The following is a 22,372-nucleotide window of genomic DNA, read 5'->3' as shown; positions in this document are numbered from 1 at the left end:
TAATGCTCCGGTGGCTGGGGGGGCCGTGTGCATGGGGAGTGCACACGGGCCCCCTCCTCTCTTAAGACGCCCCTGATACTATCACAGTTGAACTGCGTGTTTAATCGCTATTTCATTTGCAGTTGCGTTAATGAATCAGGTCTTCTATTCCCAAATCTGAATCAGGACCCAGTGTGAACCAAAAGTTCCAAGTAGACATCCCGACATCCAGAAATATGAAAATGTAGGATACACGGGCTATTTACATTTCAGTAATATACAAACAGCACATAATAAACTTGTGACAGTGGTGAGTGCCTTGGCTATTAATGCATCTCTGCATAGAACTCTGTGGAGAGGTCTCAGAGATCGACATGCAGGGCTCAGCGGGGAAGCTGCATGTAATTACTAGCCTGTGTGAACAGCTGGCCAGTATCTCAGAGTACTGTGGGCCTGATTCAGAGATGTACGTTAATCCGATGGTTAGCGCACATCTCCGATGGTGGGAGGATTGCACATGCGCAGGAAGTGTACTGCGCATGTGCAACCCTCCATCTGCAGCGTTCCCGGAAACGGGGGCAAGTCTTCTTAAATTGTTAGGACTTTGGTTTTGCGAATGTCCATAGTGAGGTTTCATTCTGGTTGACGCATGAAAACATCTTGAAAAATTAAGGATCTGCTACTATAATGGGGCCGAAGAGAGAAAAGCAATCCGTAGCTTATCTGTTAACCTTTGGGAACATCCTGTGCAGATTTCATGGTGTTGATATAATTCATTCATTAGTCATGTGAATGTCTACAAAATGTCAAGCTGTAAGGGGAACACACACTCAGCAATTCCTCTTGCAATATCAGCAAGAGTGATGTTTCCATATTTGTTTGGCTAATCAACATTTTTCTTATTTAATAAAAATCTACAGTAGCTGGTAATCTGAAAACTGTGCAGTCAGAGCAGTGGCAACATTTCAGACAAGCCTCAGGAGCTGGAAAATAAACATTTTATCCCGCATGTCGCTAATATAGTTCTTGAAACTCCTGGTAACATCTGGTCTTCTTACTTTATGTTCTGAGTTTGCTAAATGGCACTGTGTGCTTCCTACATAATAAATATAAACACTAGAGGCTGGGTTAGTGTACTTCATGTACTCTGCTTTGCCAGCATGGAGGGAGAAGAGATAGAGGGCACCGAAGAACTTCTTGTACATGTAAAACGAGTGGAGAGAAATGAGACTTCAAACAAGATCACTTCAAACTGCATGGCTGATGTACTGGCAGGTGTAAGTTTTCCTGGGAGGCCGAAGTGCTGGTCTGACCCTGTACCAAAGGCTGGGTTACACCTTATGTGTGACATAACAAGCACTCTAATCTCCCATGACACGGTTTAGCTTCAGTCACAAAATTGGAAATTGCTTCACCAACTCTTTTCTCTTTGCTTAAAGTAAGACACATAAACTAAACAATTATTACACTTCAGGAAAACTATTATATCACAACAACTCTTAATAGAGGGAATATATAAACCATTTTTATAAAGTCAAGTTAGTCATACAAAGCATATACTGTATAAGAAACTGTAGTATAGCATGCTGTAGCAATAAAACATAGAAAACACAAATGTCATGTGCTCTTGGGTTACTGAGCCTGATTCAGCTTGGATCGCAGTTGCTAATATGCACGCAATCGGTAAATTTTAACTTTCTGGGCATGCATCGCAGTGCACGTACGCGAACCAGCCACTGCGATCAGGACTGCGATCACAGAAGCTACACAGACCCAGAGCACATTGATTGACAGGAAGTGCCATTTGTGGGTGGTGACGGGGAGGTGGAAGGGCGACTGCAGGCGTGCCAGTGCGTTTCAACGTCGTTGCATGGGCGTGCATAAATTAGCCACTGCGAAGCCATACGCAGTGTGAGGTCTCATAGCGTGCGTGGCTGTTAGTAATTTCTGAGTAAGGTCAGGGCTTGTCCAACTGTGCGTGAGGCTGCAATGGTACCGATGGTTTTGCTATTCTGCTACGTATTGGTAAAGTGGGCCTCCTTATTTAGAGTTTGCCTTGCGATCGCATTGGTTTGGCTTGCTATCGCAGTTGAATATTGCGATCACTAGTGAATTAGGCCCACTGTATGGTAATAATTAATGATAAGGACATTTAAAGAAGGAGGATATTGGGGGAGATGTATCAGACATTGGAGATAGATAATGTGGAGAGAGATAAAGTACCAACCAATCATCTTCTATTTGTCATTTTCAAACAAAGCCTGCACAATGGCAGTTAGGAGCTGATTGGTTGGCACTTTATCTCTCTCCAAGGTGTGATACAGCTCCTCCATTGTGTGGTCTATCTCTAGTCATCCACTCTCAGGGACTGATCAGAGTCACACATAGCTGGTCGCAGATGCGGCTGCCTTATGTGCTCAGAAATTATGTACATTTCCACCAATATACAGAGTAGGCTGCATGGATGCACCGCACCACCCCTACACATCTTCTTATAAAGTACAGTAGCCATCAACACATTACTAACTCTTGCTCCACTGATTTCTATTGCAGCCATGTGGATAGGTGCAGGGCTTTTGGCATCTCAAACATTTTGCACCTGCTTCTGTGAGCTGGGTGGAGGCATGGGGGTGTATTTACTAAAGTAAGAGTTTTTAGAAGTGGAGATGTTGCCCATAGCAACCAACCAGATTCTACTTAACATTTTACTAGCACTATCTAGAAGATAACAGCTAGAATCTGATTTGTTGCCATGGGCAATATCTCCATTTCTAAAAATCTCACTTTGGTAAATTTACCCCGTGGAGTCTTCACTATGCTCCACTTTATCAATCAGAGCTCCTATATAGGAATATGCAAGGGAGAAGACATACAATTCCTATGTCTTAAAGTTCTGGTTGCCTAATTATCACCCCTGTGGATGTGCCGACTTGAAGATGTATTTTTGTTCAGCCTTTTATGCTGAAGTTACGCTGTTTTCACTTGTGTTGCTGCTTGCTGATGTTAGATGTTTAGACCCTTCTCAGAGCTTCCTGCTATGATGTACAAAACATATACTTTGTCATAACTTCAGCTGTTAAAGGAGGAACTATTTTCACACTATATTAATATATATAAGGTGACAACGTGCACATCAATTTATTATGAGCGACTCGGCTTTAAAACGTTCCCTTGCAGCTTCGATTCTATTTGTGCAAGCCATATGTATATTCATAGTTACATATGTAAAATTGTAACTGATTTTCATTAAAGGACATTCCCCAGGAGTCCACATCACACCACCTCCTGCTGACAGCCAAAACAAATGTGAAGCTTTTTAGATTTTTATATTTAAAAGTTTCCAGGGAGAGAACCATCATTTCAAGTGAGCAGTATACCACCTGCCAGCTACGTATCTGCTTTTCCGCTAAAGCTACACATCTTCTTTACAGACTAGGCAATTGTCTGTCTATTGATCACTGGAATACTGGGTTTCGTGCATTGATTTCAGTAAAGCTATATCTGATCTCCAGTTCATGCAGTGATGACACTGGCTATTCAACTAAAAAACATGGTGTCTTGCAACACTCCAGAAACTATTATTGTTTTGTGTTCCGGTGTTGTCTTTCTATACTAGTCTTTCTAACTGACAGGCTTAAATAACTCTAATTTGTTCAGAACTTCCTTTACCGTTATTAATCTATATCAGATGGTTGACAATTCAGATACAGATGTTTTCTCATACACTGTTGCTCAAGTTGCTTACCAGGTGTGTGTGCCTCAGCCGCACTAAACATCTTCCTCACTCAAAATGTACTGTATGTTCTTTTTGCATAAATAAAACAACTGGGAATGCACTGATTAATTTGATGTGAGACTTTAAAACATCTGTGTGCGACTGAGTCGAATCTGTGTAAGAAGTAGAGATGACTGTGGAATTCAAACCGCTCCGAACACCGGGGATCCGAGTCGACCCGAGCCGAGGCTTGGGTGTTCCCGCCTAATTCGTATCCCACTTCGAGGCTGGACATCATCCTCCCGATGTCGGATTCTCATGAGAGTTAGTATCTATATAAGACGCCTCGACCGGGACTTGGCACCATTTCACTGTTCACTTGCACAGTGCACACTGCTCTGCAATGTCGCTCTGCATACGTTAAAGTGGCTATGTCCAGAGTGGCTGCAGGGGGCACACTGCACGCTGATGTATGCTGCGCTAGTCTGCTGATTAAAGTGGCTGCAATAGCCTGTGTCCACTCCAGACTCACAAGTGGCTGTGCTGTTAAGTGACTGTATAGGGGGCACACTGCACGCTGATGTATGCTGCGCTACTCTGCTGATTAAAGTGGTTGTAGTCTGTGTCAGTGGCGTAACTTCATCCCAGGTGCCCGGAGGCAAGATAAATGTTGGTGCCCTCCCACCCCCCAAATTAAAATTTACCACCCCCCCGGCACCTATGCCAGCCCCAGCTGCCCCCCTACGCAGTTCCTTTTATACAGTGCCCACAGTAGTGGTCCCCCTATGCAGTGCCCTCAGTAGAGGTCCCCCTAGGCAGTGCCTGCCTATGTAGTGCCCCCCAGTAATGGTCCCCCTTTGCAGTGCCTCCAGTAGTGGTCCCACTATGCAGTACCTCCAGTAGTGGTCCTCCTATGCAGTGCCCCCAGTTGTAATGCCCTTGTAGTACCCCCAGTAGTAATGCTCCCTGCAATGCCCCCAGTTGTAGTGCTTCCAAATAGTAAGGCCCCTGTAGTGCCCCCAGTAGTAAGGGCCCCTGAAGTGCCCCCATATGATGCCCCCAGTAGTAATGCCACTGTAGTGCCCCTATATGATGCCCCAGTAGTAAGGCCCCTGTAATGTCCCATGTAGTGCCCCCATTTGATGCCTCAGTAGTAAGGCCCCTATAGTGCCCCCAGTAGGAAGCCCCCTGTAATGTCCCCAGTAGTTAGCCCCCTGTTATGCCCCCGTTAGCCCCCTGTACAGTGATGTATGCTGTGCTATACTCTGTTGATTAAAGTGGTTGTGTCCAGGCTCACAAGTGGCTGTGTGTACAAGGCATGCTGATGTATGCTGTGCTACACTCATGCCCATCTGCTCCAGTGAAAAAAAAAAGTAAACTAATATTTTATAAATAAAGTATAAAAATGTAAAAAAAAATTAATAAAAGTTTAATAAAAACTGTTTTTTGTGCTGCATCCCATTGTGTACTGTATACAAGCACTGTGACTCCTTGGGCTGTAGCCCTCTGTGTATACAAGCACTGTGACTCCTTGGGCCGTAGCCCACTGTCTATACAAGCACTGTGACTCCTTGGGCTGTACCCCTCTGAGCATACAAACACTGTGGCTACTTGGGCTTTAGCCCACTTTGTATACAAGTACTGTGACTCTGCGGCCGTACCCCACTAGGTGGGTGGGAGGGCCGAAGTACAATTCCACTTTGCACTACCTTTCATTTCTGCCACTGCTGTGTGGCAATGTTTCATGTGCTTTAAACTGCGGTGTCTGTGCCGCTGCTCTGTCGCTTAGTAACCAGCCAGCTCACTGCAGCCTTTGGCCAATAATGGTGAAAACAATATTGTGAGCTGTGAGGTTGTCTAAATTGCCTGTAAATGACTGGAAATTAATGTTATTGAGGTTAATAATACTCTAGGAACAAAAAAAAAAAGCCCAAATTATGTGATTTTAGCTTTTTTTGGCAATTTTTGTAAAAAATCCAAATCCAAAACCAGTCATGGCGGTTTGGCAAATCCAAATCCAAAGCCGGACAACGAATCAAAGCCAAATCCAAATCCAGCAAAAATGATCCGGAGCACATCTCTAGTAAGAAGGGCTCCAATGCGAAAGGTCTCAGCTTTTTCTCATTTCAAGTTCCATCGTGCTTCATCTGCAACTTTGTGTTTAAAAGGAATTCCTGTGAAGTTGAAGTCGCAGCCCAGGGTCTCTAGTACATTGTGAGTGGTGTTTCGCTGATGCAAAATTTAAAGAAAAAATAGGTACACTACTCCTCACAGAGCATCTCAGTTGTGCCAGGCGTCTCGGGTCGTATGGTGTATAGATACTAGGTGTATGAGGATACATCTGTATCACAGATAATGCCATTTTCAGTCATTAATTCCAGTATTTATTTAGCTTTTCAGCTGAATCCTTAACTATTCTAGCAAAGTTTGGGTTCTGCTGATTTCTTCATTTTTGATAAGTTGAATTCCAATCAAAGCTTAGCTTCAATTTTTCGATGGAATTTAATTACTGTAGCCACGATAATTTACAGTGGACTATTTGATCCCCCAGAGCCATTCAAATAGTCCCGAATCGCAGCATTTGTCAGGGATATTTTTTTACCACTGCACAAGCTGTGAAAAAAAAATCTGATAACTACGTGATTAACCCTGTTAACACACGAATCCGCAAAAATGTTCACGGATTCTGTGTGTTAACGGCCATTACCCAGTGTTAACACCTGTTAACCTGTCAATTTAACGGGCATAAACAAAGATATCAGGTGAAAAAGGGAGCCTAAATGAATAGCCTCGGGAGATAAAGCCAGAGGCTACTTCCCTTTTTCACCTCTGTAACGTTATAAGGGCTAATTGAATAGCACCCTACTGTATGTGTTGATTCACAGACATCATGGGAATACAATCTTTAAGTCAATCATTTGTTTTAAAAAATTCTGCATTCTGGACTTTAATAGTAAATCAACATTTTATGGAGCTTATAGCCTTTAAATAGAACCTACAGGTCTAGTAAACATGCAAGTAAATTGTACAGTATGGCCAGTGGCGGTTCTAGGAGCGGGCAAGCAGGGCTATTGCCCAGGGCGCTGCAGCCTGAGGGTGTGGCCACGGTCATCCTGTCGGCGCCGTGTAATCTGACATCGCCTGCCCACCACCGCCATTAGTGCTGCACTATGTTCCCGTTCCCTAAGGAGAACCCTCACCCTCCTACTATCTACCTAACCAGAATTCCGGTGCGATAACTGGCGCACCTGATGACGTCACACTGTGTGACATCATCACGGCTACACATGGCAGTCTGGGAGCGGCCGCGGAGGAGTGAGGAGAGTCATGGAGGACTGGAGCAGCAGCAGCAGCGTTTCTCTCAGAGTTGTGGCCGAGTCATCAGACACCCGTGCCTGCCTTGATGTCCTGACGATGAGGAGAAATCTGAGAAACTGGCGTCATGGATGGTCACCTGTCCTCACCATTCTCCACCCTGTCAGGTAAGCTCAGTCCCCGGCCACAGCATACATACATGCCCGAGGGCTCCTTTATCCCCACTAACACCAAAAGACACACAGTACCTAGCAAATACTTCACTGGTAAAGAGTCTCTAATTCAAGCTCCCCCATTCCAACAGAATGATGTGTGCAGTATGTATGATGCCTGTATGTAGCAGTCACAGTGTATGTGCATTAATGTATTGGGTATGTTCGTGGATATGATCCATGTATGTATTGGTTATGAATGCGCATGTGTAAGGCACATTTTGCTCAGTTGAATTTCTGAGAAACTGATTGTATTTTTTGCTGTCACTCTGGGACAGATCACCTGCTAGGTGCCATTATTTCATCTTCAGCTATTAATTGTGATTTGCACATGACTACCATACATTTTGTAAAGTGAATTTATTCATTGGTATTACACTTCTGCAGCATTTTTATCAAAAATAAGTTTATGCACAGTATTCAACATACAAGGCCTCCCTATCAGTCTCTTTTTTTAGGCATAAGTACAATGTTGCCAGCTACAATTTAGAACAATGCATTAATTAACATTACGGGAAATCTATGGGAACTTGGTGGTGCTAGACACCCACTATGTGTATTTTTTGCAAAAGTTTGAACGGGGACACTACAGTGTGGAATAATGTGAACTAAAGGCACTGCAATGGTGAATAATGTGGCCTTTGGGCCTTACTGTGGGGCATAAAATGAACAATGGAACAGGTGCCTCTTTCAAAATGTTGTTGTGGGCCCACAAAGTTCTAGTTGTGTACCTGTTCCCACCCCCTGGTCCATGCAGCTGCTACCTCTCCTCTACTCCATCCAGCCCCATGTCTATGCTGCCTCCCCTGCTACATACTGCCTCTCCTCTGCTCTATTTTGCCACCCTGGTCCACTACACATTGCCTCTCCTCTGCTCCATTCTGCCCTCCTGGTCTGTTCTGCCTCCCCCCGCTATATACTACTGCTCCTCTGCTCTGTACTTCCTCCCTCTGCTCCAGCAGTTGCTGCCATCCCCCTTGCTTCATACTGTCTGTGTATGTTGCTCTCTTTACCAAGTTGACTTATTTTTTTTAGTGTTTGTCTCTTTTTGATGTAATGCGCACTTGTGCATTGGTAGTATAGGGATGTTTTACAGTGTAGTGTAGCAAATAGTGGGGTCAGTAATGTAATGTAGTGTAGGCTATAGAGGGGTCAGTAATGCAGGGCAGGTATAGAGTGGTCAGTAATGTAGTGTAGGGTATATAGGGGTCAGTGATGTAGTATATGGTATAAAGTTGTCAGTCAAATACTAATCCCAAGTACTTAGGGCCTCATTCAGACCCAGTCCCAAGTGCTGAGCGCTCGCAACCGGGTCGATGTTTGCCCACTGGGCATGCGCATGACGGAGCTGTCTCCATCATGCGCAAGACCCGGCTAGCGACGGGTGCTCCGTCGCTTCGGGTCTCGCACCAAAGGGGGCGAGCTGTCGATGGTCAGTGACAGCTCGCCCCGTTTGGTAGGCGTGGCTGGGGGGTGGCTTCACAAACGGAGGCATTCCCAAGCAAACGCCTGCCGTTTGTGGGCGGCCCCACTGACATCACCAGTGATGTCAGTGGGAGAGCTTCCGGCTCTATTAGAGCCAGAAGCTCTCTGGGGCTTGCGGCCACGAGACCCTACCACAAGGGTCTCGTCGCAAGCCCGATGGTTGCAATGGTCTTGATCATCGCAACCATCAACCTGGCCGCTCGCTATAGCTGTGGGTGGTCACCCACGGCTATGCGAGTGGCCAGGAGGCCGCTCAAAAAAAAAAAAAACACCCTGATTCAGAGCGAGCGCTCTTTGTCGATGGTGATTGACAGCTCGCCCCGTTTGGTAGGCGGACAGGGGGGGGTGGCTGGCCAAATGGAGGCGTTCCCGAAGGAACGCCTGCTGTTTGGGGGCAGCCAAATGACATCACCAGTGATGTCAGTGGGAGAGCTTCTGGCTCTATTAGAGCCAGAAGCTCTCTGGGGCTTGCGGCCACGAGACCCTACCACAAGACCATCGCGACCATCATCCTGGCCACTCGTAATAGCTGTGGGTGGTCACCTACAGCTATGCGAGCGACCAGGAGGCCTCAACTAAAATAAACAGCGCCTGCCCTGATTCAGAGCGAGCGCTCGCTTTTTGCGAGCACCTCTGAATTAGGCCCTTAGTACATTATAATTGAATTAATTTGCAAAATGGAGAAAAGTATGCAATCTTGGTAAAAAAAAGGCAAAGGTCAGAGGTCCGATACGAGTGACCCACGCCATGCCTTGCACCACATATTGTTATGCCTATGCATCGCAGAGCTCGTTTGCGAGTCAGACGCTGCTGTCAGAACTGCATACGCAGAGGCTACGCAGACACTTGACAGAGTGATTGACAGGTAGTGCCATTTGTGGGTGGTGACTGGGGATGGCCGTGCGAACACAGGCGTGCCACTGTATTTTAACACTGTTGCAGGGGCATGCATAAATTATCCACTGCGATACCAGATGCCTCCTAGGTCTCACAGCGTGCGCAGAAGTTAGCAAGTGGGTGTCCTTATGTCAGGCTGTGTTCGCAATGTGAATGCTGCATTTAAATATCACCGCTGATATTGGCAACTGCGGTGCCTGCGTTTAAGCAGAATTGCGATCCGTAGTGAATCAGGCCCTGAGTTATACAATGCCATATTAAACAACTGTGGAGCCAATTTTCAGAATTAAAGGGAATCATGAAAAGTGAACAATAAACTCAAAGGACATTGTATAATGATGTAACAGGTCCCAATCACAGGACCTAGAGAAAAATAAATATCCTCCTGTTTCTACTGACTCTAGGGGGACAGATTAAAAGGGGTTCCGGACTATAGATAGAACGTAAAAAGGTCGACAATGTCTATATAGACACCAGATGTTAGACAGTCAATCGGTCGACAGGGACAAAAGGTTGACACACTACAGGTTGACATTTAAGAAGGTTGACAGGTACAAATGGTCAAGAGGGTCAAAGGGTCGACATGAAAATGGTCGACACAAATTGGTCGACGTGCTTTTTTTTTTAGGGTCAGAGTTAGGCACTTTCCATAGTGGTTAGGTTAGGCACTTACCCCGACAGTTAGAGTTAGGCACCAGGAGGGAGGGTTAGGGTTAGGCACCTAACCCAACCGTTAGGGTTAGACTCCAGGAAGAAGTGTTAGGGACCAAGGGGAGTGTTAGGGTTAGGGACCAAGGGGAGGGTTAGGGTGAAGATTAGGGCTATAAAAAAAATCATATGTTGAACATTTTCTGTTTCAACCCTTTGTACAGGACCTAACATCTGTTGTCGATCTAGACACTGTCAACCTTTTTACTGTCTATCTGTTAATCCACATCCGATTAAAAGGTAGTGCTTTACAGTAAGTATTGAAAACATCACATAGTAAAACAGTCTTAAAAATATTAATCTTATTTCTTAGGAATTTACTATGTCTGCAGTATTTTATATGAAGATCTTAACTCCCCAGTAGACTGATTAAACCGTATATTGTAAAGCTACAGATTTGCTTAATAAGGTAGATACAAGTGGATAAGTGCAAAATATTTTAGTATGGGAATAATATCTTGAGAAGAGGAGAAACTGTTTAAGAGTTAAGAAAGTAACATATTTGTCATGTATTCGAAATTTGTGTTCAAAATCTTTAAGAAATAAACAATATGCAAGTAAAACACATTATTGAGTTTAAATAGATTTACAGGGGTTACTGACTATAGATAGACAGTAATCAGACAGACAATGTGTAGATAGACACCAGATGTTAGACAGTCAATAGTTAGTCAAGGATAAAAGTTTGACATGGTAAAAAAGTCAGACACACTAAAGTTAGACATGTAAAAAGTTAGGTACAAAAGGGCAACAGGGTCAAAAGTTCGACATGAAAATGATCTAAACAAAAATGGTCGACACATTTTTTCTTTTTTTGGGATTAGGGTTAGGCACTTACTGGAGGGTTAGGGTTAGGCACTTACCCAGATGGTTAGGATTAGGCACCAGGAGGGAGGGTTAGGGTTAGGCACCAAGGGGAGAGTTAGGGTTAGGCACTTACCCGCACGATTAGGGTTAGGCACTTACCCAGACGGTTAGGGTTAGGTACCAGGAGGGAGGGTTAGGCACCAAGGGGAGAGTTAGGGTTAGGCACTTACCCAGACGGTTAGGGTTAGGTACCAGGAGGGAGGGTTAGGCACCAAGGGGAGGGTTAGGGTGAAGATTAGGGCTAAAAAACAAACACATTTTTTTTCGACCATTATTGTGTTGATCATTTTCATGTCGAACTTTTGACCCTGTCAACCTTTTTTACCTGTCTAACTTTTTACATGTCAAATTTTAGTGTGTCTGACTTTTGTATGTGTCGAACTTTTTTCCCTGTCTAACTATTGACTGTCTAACATCTGGTGTCTATCTAGACATTGTCTAACTAATTGCTGTCTATTTCTACACGCAATTTACAGACCCCAAATATCCTGATAATTGAAATAACCTAAGACCCCGCATACAGTACCATTTACTGATTAAGTTGCAGAACGTTGTGACAACATATTTGAAGTCTATGTTCACAGTTACGCAGTTACTACGAACTGATGTTCAGGAATTGTAGATTTAGCTATAAGTTTGTCAAGGTTGCGACAAGTGACACATAGCAGTAGATTTACTAAAGTGCAGGTTTTTAGAAATAAAGATGTTGCCCATAGAAACCAATCAGATTCTAGCTATTATCTTCTAGAACAGGAGTGGGCAATAAGCGGCCCTCCAGCTGTTGTTGATCTACAAATACCAACATGCCCTGCAACAGTTTTAGCATGGCCAAATAGAAAAACTGTGGCAAGGCATTTCCATTTCAAATGTATGTTCTCATCCTACAGTGATGCCCTTTCCCTCTCCCCCATTCAAACATGCCATTGTCTCCCCCATTCTTAAAAAATCCTACCCTTGATCCTAACACTCTCTCCAATTACCATCCCATCTCTCTCCTCCCTTATACCTCCAAGCTCCTTTAGCATGTTGTTTACAACAGCCTCACCACCTTTCTTTCCTCCCGCTCCCTCCTTGACCCTTTTCAGTCTGGCTTCCGTTCTCTCCAATCCACTGAAACTGCCCTCACAAAAGTCAGCAATGACCTCCTTGCTGCCAAATCCAAGGGCCACTACTCTCTGCTCATTTTCCTTGACCTCTCTGCTGATTTCGACACTGTGGGCCACCCTCTTCTTCTGCAAATTCTTCACTCCCTTGGTTTACGTGATACTGCCCTCTCCTGGCTATGGCAATAACCTTCTAGTTACAGTATTCGTTATCTCACACAGTCTATAAAATGACAGCAGCTGATTGGTTGCTATGGGTAACTTCACTATATTTCTCTCGAAGGACATCTCTCCCTACAATTCTGATGTATTTTAGCATAAAATTGCTATTTTTCTATTTAAAGTGGTAGCAGGTTGCAACCAATGTAGAAAAAAATTCCACCATGTGCAAATTATAAATTATTTATTGGCTATATGGATGCCAACAATGCTGGAGAGATGTAGCAGATTAGGGATGAGTGCTGGAGAGATGTAGCAGATTGGGGATGAGTGCTGGAGAGATGTAGCAGATTGGGGATGAGTGCTGGAGAGATGTAGCAGATTGGGGATGAAATTGGATGTTGCTTCTAATTAGGGGTGTGCACTGGCCACTTTTCGTGTTTTGTGTTTTGGTTTTGGATCGGGATCTTTCTTCGTGTTTTGGATCTGGATTGGTTCTGCCAAAACCACCCTTCCAGGTTTTGGGTTCTGGGTTTTGTGTTTTGGATCTGTATTTTTTTGAAAAAAAGCATAAAAACAGCTAAAATCACAGAATTTGTGGGGTTTTCTGCTCCTATGCTATTATTAACCTCAATAACCTTAATTTCCACTCATTTCCAGTCTATTCTGAACACCTCACACCTCACAATAGTGTTTTTATGTCCAAAAGGTTGCACCGAGGTAGCTGGATGACTATGCTAAGCGACAAGAGTGGGCGGCACAAACACTTGGCCCATCTAGGAGTGACACTGCAGTGGCAGACAGGATGTCAATTTGAAAAACTAGGCCGCAAACAGTACATAATGCAAAGAAAAAAAAAGAGGTGCAAGATGGAATTGTCCTTGGGCCCTCCCACCCACCCTTATGTTGTATAAACAGGACATGCACACTTTAACAAACCAATCATGTCAGCGCCAGGGTCTGCCACACGACTGTGGCTGAAATGATTGGTTCATTTGGGCCCCCACAAAACAAGCTGGCAATTAATCTGTCCCTGCACAAACTGGCTCTACGGAGGCAAGATGTCGTCCTCATCCTCCTCATCCACCGATTCCTCACCCTCTTCAGTGTTGTATACATCCTCATCCTCACAGAGTATTAATTCGTCCCCGCTGGAATCCACCACCACAGGTCCCTCTGTACGTTCTGGAGGCTAGTCTCCCTGGAAGAGTTGATAATTCATTTTTATGAACATCATCTTCTCCACATTTTGTGGAAGCAACCTCCTATGCCTTTCGCTGACAAGGTTCCTGTCTGCACTAAACACTCTTTCGGAGTACACAATGGAGGGGGGGGGGCAACTCAGGTAAAATAGAGCCAGTTTGTACAGGGGCCTCCAAATTGCCTCTTTTTCCTGCCAGTACATGTATGGACTGTCTGACATGCCTACTTGGATGCTGTCACCGATGCTTTGAGGATGCAGGTGCGGCTACAGCCCACACAATTCACAAAGACAGAAAAAAAAAAAAAGATTATTTTTTGTGGAGTGCACTTTGAGGGTTACACCAACCTTTAACAGACAGATGCACGCTTGTCGCTGCTGCTTTGAGGATGCAGGTGCGGCTACTGCGCATACATTTCACACACAAACACAGAAAAAAAGATTATTTTATTTTGGTTGGAGCGCACTTTGGGGGTTACACCACCCTTTAACAGACAGGTGCACGCTTGTCACTGCTGCTTTGAGGATGCAGGTGCGGCTACAGCCCACACATTTCACAAAGACAGAAAAAAAAAGAAGAATTTTTTATTGTTTGTGGAGCGCACTTTGAGGGTTACACCACCCTTTAACAGACAGACGCATGCTTGTCGCTGCTGTTTGAGGACAGTATCATATTCAGTGACAGTAGACTTGTCAGAAATTGTTGGCACATCCTTCAGTCCGGACCAGATGTCCAAACCGGCCCTTGACTTATGACACAGGCACACGCTTGGCGCTGCTACTGTGTTGATGCGCGTGCGGCTACATCGCACACAAGTCTCAAACACAGAAAAAAAATAGTTTTTTATTGTTTGGAGCACTTTGGGGGTTACACCACCCTTTAACAGACTTATGGGACACAGGTGCACGCTTGGCGCTGCTCCTTTGTTGATGCACCTGCAGCTACAGTGCACACAATTCACAAAGACAGAAAAAAAAAGAAGAATTTTTTTATTGTTTGTGGAGCGCACTTTGAGGGTTACACCACCCTTTAACAGACAGACGCACGCTTGTCGCTGCTGCTTTGAGGATGCAGGTGGAATCTAGATGGGATTTGGAACCGGGGACACACTACCTCCATCAATTGTCTAAATCCCACTGCACTAATGGCGGATACCGGACGCACGTCTAACACCAACATAGCAGTCAAGGCCTCAGTTATACGTTTTGCTTCAGGATGACTGCTGTCGTACTTCATCCTCCTCGCTAAGGACTGTTGGAGGGTCAATTGTTTAGTAAAAGTAGTGGTGTTCCTACTTCCTCTCTGGGATGATGAATAACTCCCAGCAGCAGCAACAGCACTAGGAGGAAGTGGTTCTTGATCTTTCCCTATTTTATTTTTATCGGAGAAAGTTTGGTCCTCCATTTATGTTATATTGATATATACGTGCGGCTAAGGCGCACACAAACACAGAAAATAATTTTTTAATTTTGTTGGAGACTAGTGCACTTTGTGGGTTACACCACCCTTTAAGAAATGAGCCAGCCGGCCCTTTACTTATGGGACACAGGCGCACGCTTGGCGCTGCTCCTTTGTTGATGCACGTGCAGCCACAGTGCACACAATTCACAAACACAGAAAATATTTTTTTATTTTGTTTGGAGTGCCCTTTGGGGGTTACAGCACCCTTTAACAGTCTGAGTCAGGCGGGAAAAGTCGAGCCTGACTCGGATCGGCCTCGGATCGGGGAGGCTCGGAGGGGTTCGGATTTCAGAAATCCGAACCCGCTGACCCCTACTTCTAATGTCCAATGTGTGATTATTATCACCCATTCTAATGATCGTATAGTCACACTGTTGTTTTCACTGATTCATCTCTTCGCACAAGAATGCAACAATGATTTCTACAGGTATAGCAAATATTCTAAAAATAACAGCAATTCACTCAAATAACATCCATCACTCACAAAAACTTAATTACAGTTCTAGTATTAAAGATTTCATACAAATATTGAAGTTATGATTTATTGTGTTCTATATTAACATACAGGGTTCTTTGTCTGAAAATGAATGCCCTCGTATGGGGGCTTCTCCGGGATCTGCTATACCATGCTTTATCACATTGTGATGGAGGTGGCAACTAACCTAAAATAATTACTTGTTTTAGTGCATAAAATAGGCAAATTCTGACATTTTATTCAATATTAGATGTAGAATAATGAATCAAACCAGTAATATGAGCAAGAAAATGTTAATTTGTTTTACTTCATTGCTCATAATTTGCTAAACCTTAAATATAGACTAGTTCTGAAAGATATTCATTTTCGTATATACCTGAGGAGGAGCTTGGGAAACTAAGCATCCGGAAGTTCCTCATGTCATTAATTGGGCTGTCCAATTGATGCCATGACAAATGTTGGCCCCTGGAATTTTAGAAAATGTGGCCAAGCATGTGAGGGGTGTGAATACATCTTATTGTTATTATATGGTGGTACACCACTGGCGAGAGTGTGGCCACTAAATCTTGACAACGTGGTTGCACCTCCCATGAAGGCCCGGGTGTGAAAAGACTATTATATAGAGAAATATTTTTAGTTGCTAATTGAAAAATATTTGAATGATCGTATAATAAAAATAAAATGTAGATGATTACTTAATAATTTCTAACTATTTAGCTAAATGTTAGGCAAATATCAACCAGCTTCTGATGTGCATAATTCCTGCCTGTACTTACAAAACCACCCACTCCCCACCACTTCTCATTGTTGACAGTTTGACAATCTGGCAACTTTCTAAAGAGGACATGTGGAGGTGTCGCCCCATATCAATGAATCATATTATAGCTATCATCTATCTTGTACATTATTTAAAATTATAGCTACAATCTGATTGGTTGCCATGGCAACACCTCCACTTGTCCTCTTTAGATTCTATAAATCTCCCCCTAACAGAGTAGAGGTAATCCATATGATGAGCAGATAAAGGATGGGGAAGTTGTTGAAAGGCCAATTTGTATGTTAATATTTGTTCACTTGATGGTTCCAGTGCATCAAGAGATCTGCTGCCTAAAGCGGTGCTTGATAGTAAATGTAAGCAAACCTAATAGTTTCTGACTTTGAATGAAGGTGATCAGCAGACTGAATCTGATGAACAAAGCACAGGATAGAGTGGATAAAATTAACTCATACAAATGCTTGAAAAATCATGGTACTTTTTATAGTTTGTAACTCGATTTGGTGACTCTTACCAAATCCAGATATCTAGCCTCAATGGTGAATTGCCAAATTGGAGATATTCAGTAAAAAGGCAGCAAAGCCAGATGTCCAGCCAACTTTGGGTCTCATTGGTGCAGTGGCCTGATGACAGCACACAAAGGAGTGACTGAAATCCAAATTTATACAATCACCCAAAGTCATCGTTTGTGGTTAGTACTGTCCTACATGCCGGTCATTTCAAGCCTTTCTATTCTAAATCAGCCAAAATTGATGTGTGTGCCAAACATTAAGCCAGCAGATATGAATATTTTACAAAAACAGGGCAGTACAGCTAGTTTTCTAATCCCACTACTTTACTTTGTTGGTGTCTGATACAAAAAATTACATTATTTTTGTTCCTTATTTATTTTTCAGCAATAAAACAATTTTACATTCCATTGCATGTTTTTAAACATGTGCAGGTGATTTACAAGAAAAAAGTTCCTTTAAGAAATCCAAACAAAGTAACAGTAAAGTGATTCTGCTGTTACACTATATTCAACAATACAAGTAAAATGAACCAATTGTTTAATTTTTAAATTTAATGCTTCTTCGCAATCTAAACTAAATAGCAGCTATATATATATATATATATTATAAATGCACACATTTTTTTCCAGTTTTCATACATTTCCCATTTATAGCTTTGTGCATTACATGATCTTCCCTGCACCATTTTTCTCTGACTTTTTAACATGAGACAAAATTGTTAACCTGCTCCTGTGAGCAATTACTGTGGAAATGGGCCATTAAACCTCTTGGTGGTTGGCGCACCTGCACGAAATAAGGAAATGCAGATTTCATCTGCTAGTACTTTTCTATTGGCATCATAAGCCAAGCAACAGGATATCTTCAGGTGTCAGACTCTCTACATACACTATTGTTTTTATGTCCGTTAACCTGGTTTGAAACAAGCAATTTATAACTTCACTCAGTATCTTACAACAATCAATTGCTGACAGCTACAATCTTTTCATTTTATCTTCTGAAATATTTATATATATATATATATATAGAGAGAGAGAGAGAGAGAGAGAGAGAGATTAATTATATATAGTTATATTTATATTATTTTAAGATTTATTTAAGCAAAAGCACTAAAAACTGTCATAAAAATTAGTTACAACAAAAAACAATACTTACTGTAGATCATTTATGAACTGTGAAAAAGATAGTGCAAACTATAATTTGTACAAACCTCTGTGCAGTTGGTATTCAGAGTTGCATGCAAATCAGCTGCAGGGAATTTAGTTATTAGACCGGTGGACGGCATGCCGTCGGTCTGAATCCCGACTAGGGAAGCTTGTTATGGTACTTAAGATAGGCATCTAAATACAGACGCCTACCTTAATCCCAATGCTGCAATCCAGAACGAGGTAAATCCGAGGTGCACTTAGTGTTTATTGCGGGGGGGATGGGGGTGTTTGGTTTAGGCAGCATAGGAGGGCTAGGTTTTTTTGTGGGGAGATTAGGGTTAGGCACCCCTAGGGAGGAGGGATAGGGTTAGGCACCATTGGGGGGTTAGGGTTAGGCACTAATGGGGAGGGTTAGGGTTAGGCTATAATAAGGGAGGGTTTGGGAAGAAGGGGAGAGGGTAAGTATACTTACCCGACCCCTGTCGGGATACCAACCTTTGAGATGCCGCTGTCAATATATTGACAGGTGGCATCCCGACAGCCGGCATTACATAACGTTTCCCAGCTGCAGATATGGACGTATTGTGTGATCGGAAATAAATGTGAATATTTACTTGTAATCAGATATTCACTTATTCAGAGTTGGCATCTATGCAGCCATAATCAATCTAAGCGCACATTTGAACCACCCCTATCTAGGTGCTAGAGAACCGACTGATAGCGAAGAGATCTCTTTGTACGCTCACCTCTAAGTAGCCTGCATTTCTGTCTCAGCACCCACGGAACACACTAACTTATTGATACAAAATTTAATAATCTCAATATTGGTCTATGAAAAAGTAATTTTGTCTGTAGCCAAGATGGACAAATAAATAAACTAAGAGGTGCAAAAACAAGATATAAATTAACTACATTTTTAAGAACCGATCGTTCATCAGTTTTAAAACCAATAACTTTCATGTTACCAAATGTCATTATCAAAGTTACTGAAAGTTACGTCCAAGGTACGATTTTAGATTAAGATGCAATTATGTAGATTGTAGGTTTTCTAATAAGGTCACTGCTTGTCTGCTGGGATGTGGTAAAAGGTCATTTTACTATGCGTAAGCGTCTTCGCTGGTATCATTGAATATAAAACACTTTAGTACGTTTGGTGTGAAGCACTCTAACATCCAACCATTTTTACTCCTCTCAGCTCTGACCTTGCAATAACCATCCGACCTCCAGCATGATGACTCAGGATCTGACACTATCTGACAATTAATTCAGACTTCAAGGTGATGTGCATTTGTGAGTATATGTCATTGTGAATCAATTAAAGATTATCCTTGTGCTCTTTATCACAGTAAAAAAAACATTTTCTATTTATGCAAAATTAAATCAAACATATAAATAAATGTGTTCTCACTCTTCTTTTATTCAGTTAATTTGTCAAAATATGTTACCTTCAGCATGACTCAATTCAATTACCTATGTGAGATGGGAGATAGCAAAGGAAAATTATATTACTTTTTATATTTTGTATCTATTTTTTTTAAAAGATATATTTTTTTAATTAAGTATAAGGATACTGCATAAATGGAAATTATATTACTTTGTATATTTTTTAGCAATTTAAAAAAAGTGTTTTTTATTTTTAATTATGACAAATTATGAAAATTATTATTTTTTTACATTTTGCAGGATACTGGTCCAGCAAAATGCCCAATTAACATTTACTGCTCTGGGCCAGAACCATGAGGGCAGCTGAGTATTGTCTCTGAATATATAGCCAATTTGTGCATGAATGGCACTGGTAGTCAAAATTATGTATTTCACAGAGTTAAGCATATCATCTGTCAACCTTAAATTACATGTTCTGTGAAATACAGGGTCACAAAGTAATATAAAATCTTTCCATTGTTAGAATCACCAGGAAGCAGAGAACTATTGGCACAAATTGCTCCAGTTCAGAAGGAACACAGATATACCTCTTGAGAGCCTCACATGAAAGACAGAGGGGTTGCATTATGGCTATAGAATAATAAGAGGTATTTTGTTAATTAATTTGCAAAGCAGATGTACAGTAATTTGTTAATATTGCTGCTATGAGCTATTGAAGGAAGATAATATTAAACAAAAGAATATTGGGCACTAGTAAAAAGTACACAGAAGAGCAACGATATGGCTCCAACTGTGTACTCGCTAATTATCTAGAACAGCATTTGAGATCAATACACTGTTTCTTTACCAACAATACAAACTGTTCTCTCTTGATTGGCAAAACTCTACATGCTCTAAGTTGTGATGGATTTATATTGATATTGTGAAAAAGGACATAAACAGCAATTGATGGGTTCAAAAACAACATTTCTTTAAACCCCATCTGCATAGCATGACCAATTGCCTATCATACATTACGCAGCACCTATTGCATATTGTATAGCTCATGTCTCCCAATGTACAGCCTCATTGTCCCAAATAGCAATGCATTGTAATCAATATTTCACAGCCCACCTGGGGCCTGATTCAGTCCGCCCGCAAGCACACAGCGCTCGCAAGCGGGGCGATGGTCCCCCATTGCGCATGCACGGCCTCCGGCATGTGCGAGACCAGTCCAGCGACGGCAGCTCCGTCACTACGGGTCTCGCTACAAGACGGGGCGGCTGTCGATGGTGACAGCTCGCCCCGTTTTGTAGGCGGGGAGGGGGGGTGGTTGCACAAACGCAGGCATCCCCTTAGGAACGCTTGGAATTTGTGGGCGGCCCGAATGGCATCACTAGTGATGTCAGTAGTGGACTTCCTGCTCTATTAGAGCAGGAAGTCCACTCGGGTTTGCAGGAGCCGAGACCCTACCACAGGGTCTCGTTGCAAGCCCGATGGTCGCTATAATCGATGGTCACCCACAGCTTTGCGAGCAGGCTGGAGAAAAAAAAAAAAAAACATGCCCATCAGACCTGCAAGTGGGTCTGAATCAGGCCCCTGGTACACATTGCAGCTGTAAAATGCATGGGTACTTGTGTGTATATAAATGTTCACGCACATTTCAGAAGTGCCCACATGGTAAAGAAAAGTGATAAAATTAACAACTACTAACATTTATAACCTCTGGAAGAAAAACACTCCTTTTGCAGGGTGAAAGTAGGTCTATGCCTTTTTTCACCCATTGACTCTCATTTACATATCTCACCTGACCAAACAATCTCATTTTTGCATGTGGGCATAATGCAAGTGCACCCAGCTTACATATATTTATAAACGCCCTTATCCCACCTGAAGTTACAAAATCTGGCACCCATCCCCCATTGAGTGCATTATGCTTATGCACAAGTCCTGTTGCTTCCTGTAAGATGAGGTATATTTTTGTAGCAACAGACACATATATACAAGCCAGCACAGATGCAAAAAAAGGTTTCTACATTATGTATATTAGGGATGAGATGGGTTCGGATTTCTGAAATCCGAGCCCACCTGATCCGAGTCGTATGCGAGTCAGGCTCGTCTTTTCCCGCCTGACTCGGATCTGAAATCGAGGCAAAACGTCATCATCTCGCCTTCCGGATCTCGCGGGTTTTGGATTCAATAAAAGGTCCCACCGTCGGCGCCATTTCTCACTCCGGCTGTCTACAGTGAAGAGGGAGGGTGGGAGCTAGGGCTGGCTGGGTTGTGTTGTGCTGCTGTTGTCCATAGGGACTGTGTCCACTCAGTCCATAGGGGCTGACTGGGCTGTGTTGTGCTGCTGTTGTCCATAGGGGCTGGCTGGGCTGTGTTGTACTGCTGTCATAGGGGCTGGCTGGGCTGTGTTGTGCAGTCAGTTGTCCATAGGGGCTGTGTCCACTCCAAAGTCTATAGGAGCTGGCTGGACTGTGTTATGCAGTGTCCCATAATGGCTGTAGTCCTAGAGGGGTGCTGTAGTGTTGTCCAGGGGGTGATCTGTGCATCAGGGGTGCTCCCCCCCCAATTTTTTTTTTCTTCTGTGTTTGTGAATTGTGTTCGCAGTAGCCGCACATGCATCAACAAAGGAGCAGCACCAAGCGTGCGCCTGTGTCCCATAAGTAAAGGGCCGGCTGGCTTGTCCGTTAAAGGGTGCTGTAACCCCCAAAGTGCACTCCAAACAAAATAAAAAAATATTTTCTGTGTTTGTGAATTGTGTGCACTGTGGCTGCACGTGCATCAACAAAGTAGTGCCAAGCGTGCGCCTGTGTCATAAGTAAAGGCCCGGCTGGCTTGTCTGTTCAAGGGTGGTGTAACCCCCAAAGTGCACTCCAAACAAAATAAAAAAATATTTTCTTCTGTGTTTGTGAATTGTGTGCACTGTAAGTGCATCCTCAAGGCAGCAGTGTCAAGCGTGCATCTGTCTGTTAAAGGGTGGTGTAACCCTCA

At 43.0% G+C, this 22,372-nt stretch overlaps 1 protein-coding gene across 1 annotated transcript in view; it reads right to left on the bottom strand.

Annotated features, from left to right (window-relative positions):
• GRIN2D (glutamate ionotropic receptor NMDA type subunit 2D) overlaps positions 1-22,372 on the bottom strand; it is a 1,022,144-nt gene that overhangs the window by 580,955 nt on the left and 418,817 nt on the right. The window contains exon 4 of the mRNA XM_088457418.1: positions 19,456-19,480. Within this exon, the coding sequence (XP_088313544.1) occupies positions 19,456-19,480 (25 nt within the window). The remainder of the gene's footprint in view (positions 1-19,455; positions 19,481-22,372) is intronic.

The sequence above is a fragment of the Taudactylus pleione genome, unplaced genomic scaffold (genome assembly GCF_031769625.1).
Source record: "Taudactylus pleione unplaced genomic scaffold, aTauple2 ptg000041l, whole genome shotgun sequence".
Taxonomy (NCBI): domain Eukaryota; kingdom Metazoa; phylum Chordata; class Amphibia; order Anura; family Myobatrachidae; genus Taudactylus; species Taudactylus pleione.
The sequence above is the reverse complement of the archived record's forward strand: the minus strand, read 5'-3'. Positions and strand labels throughout refer to the sequence as shown.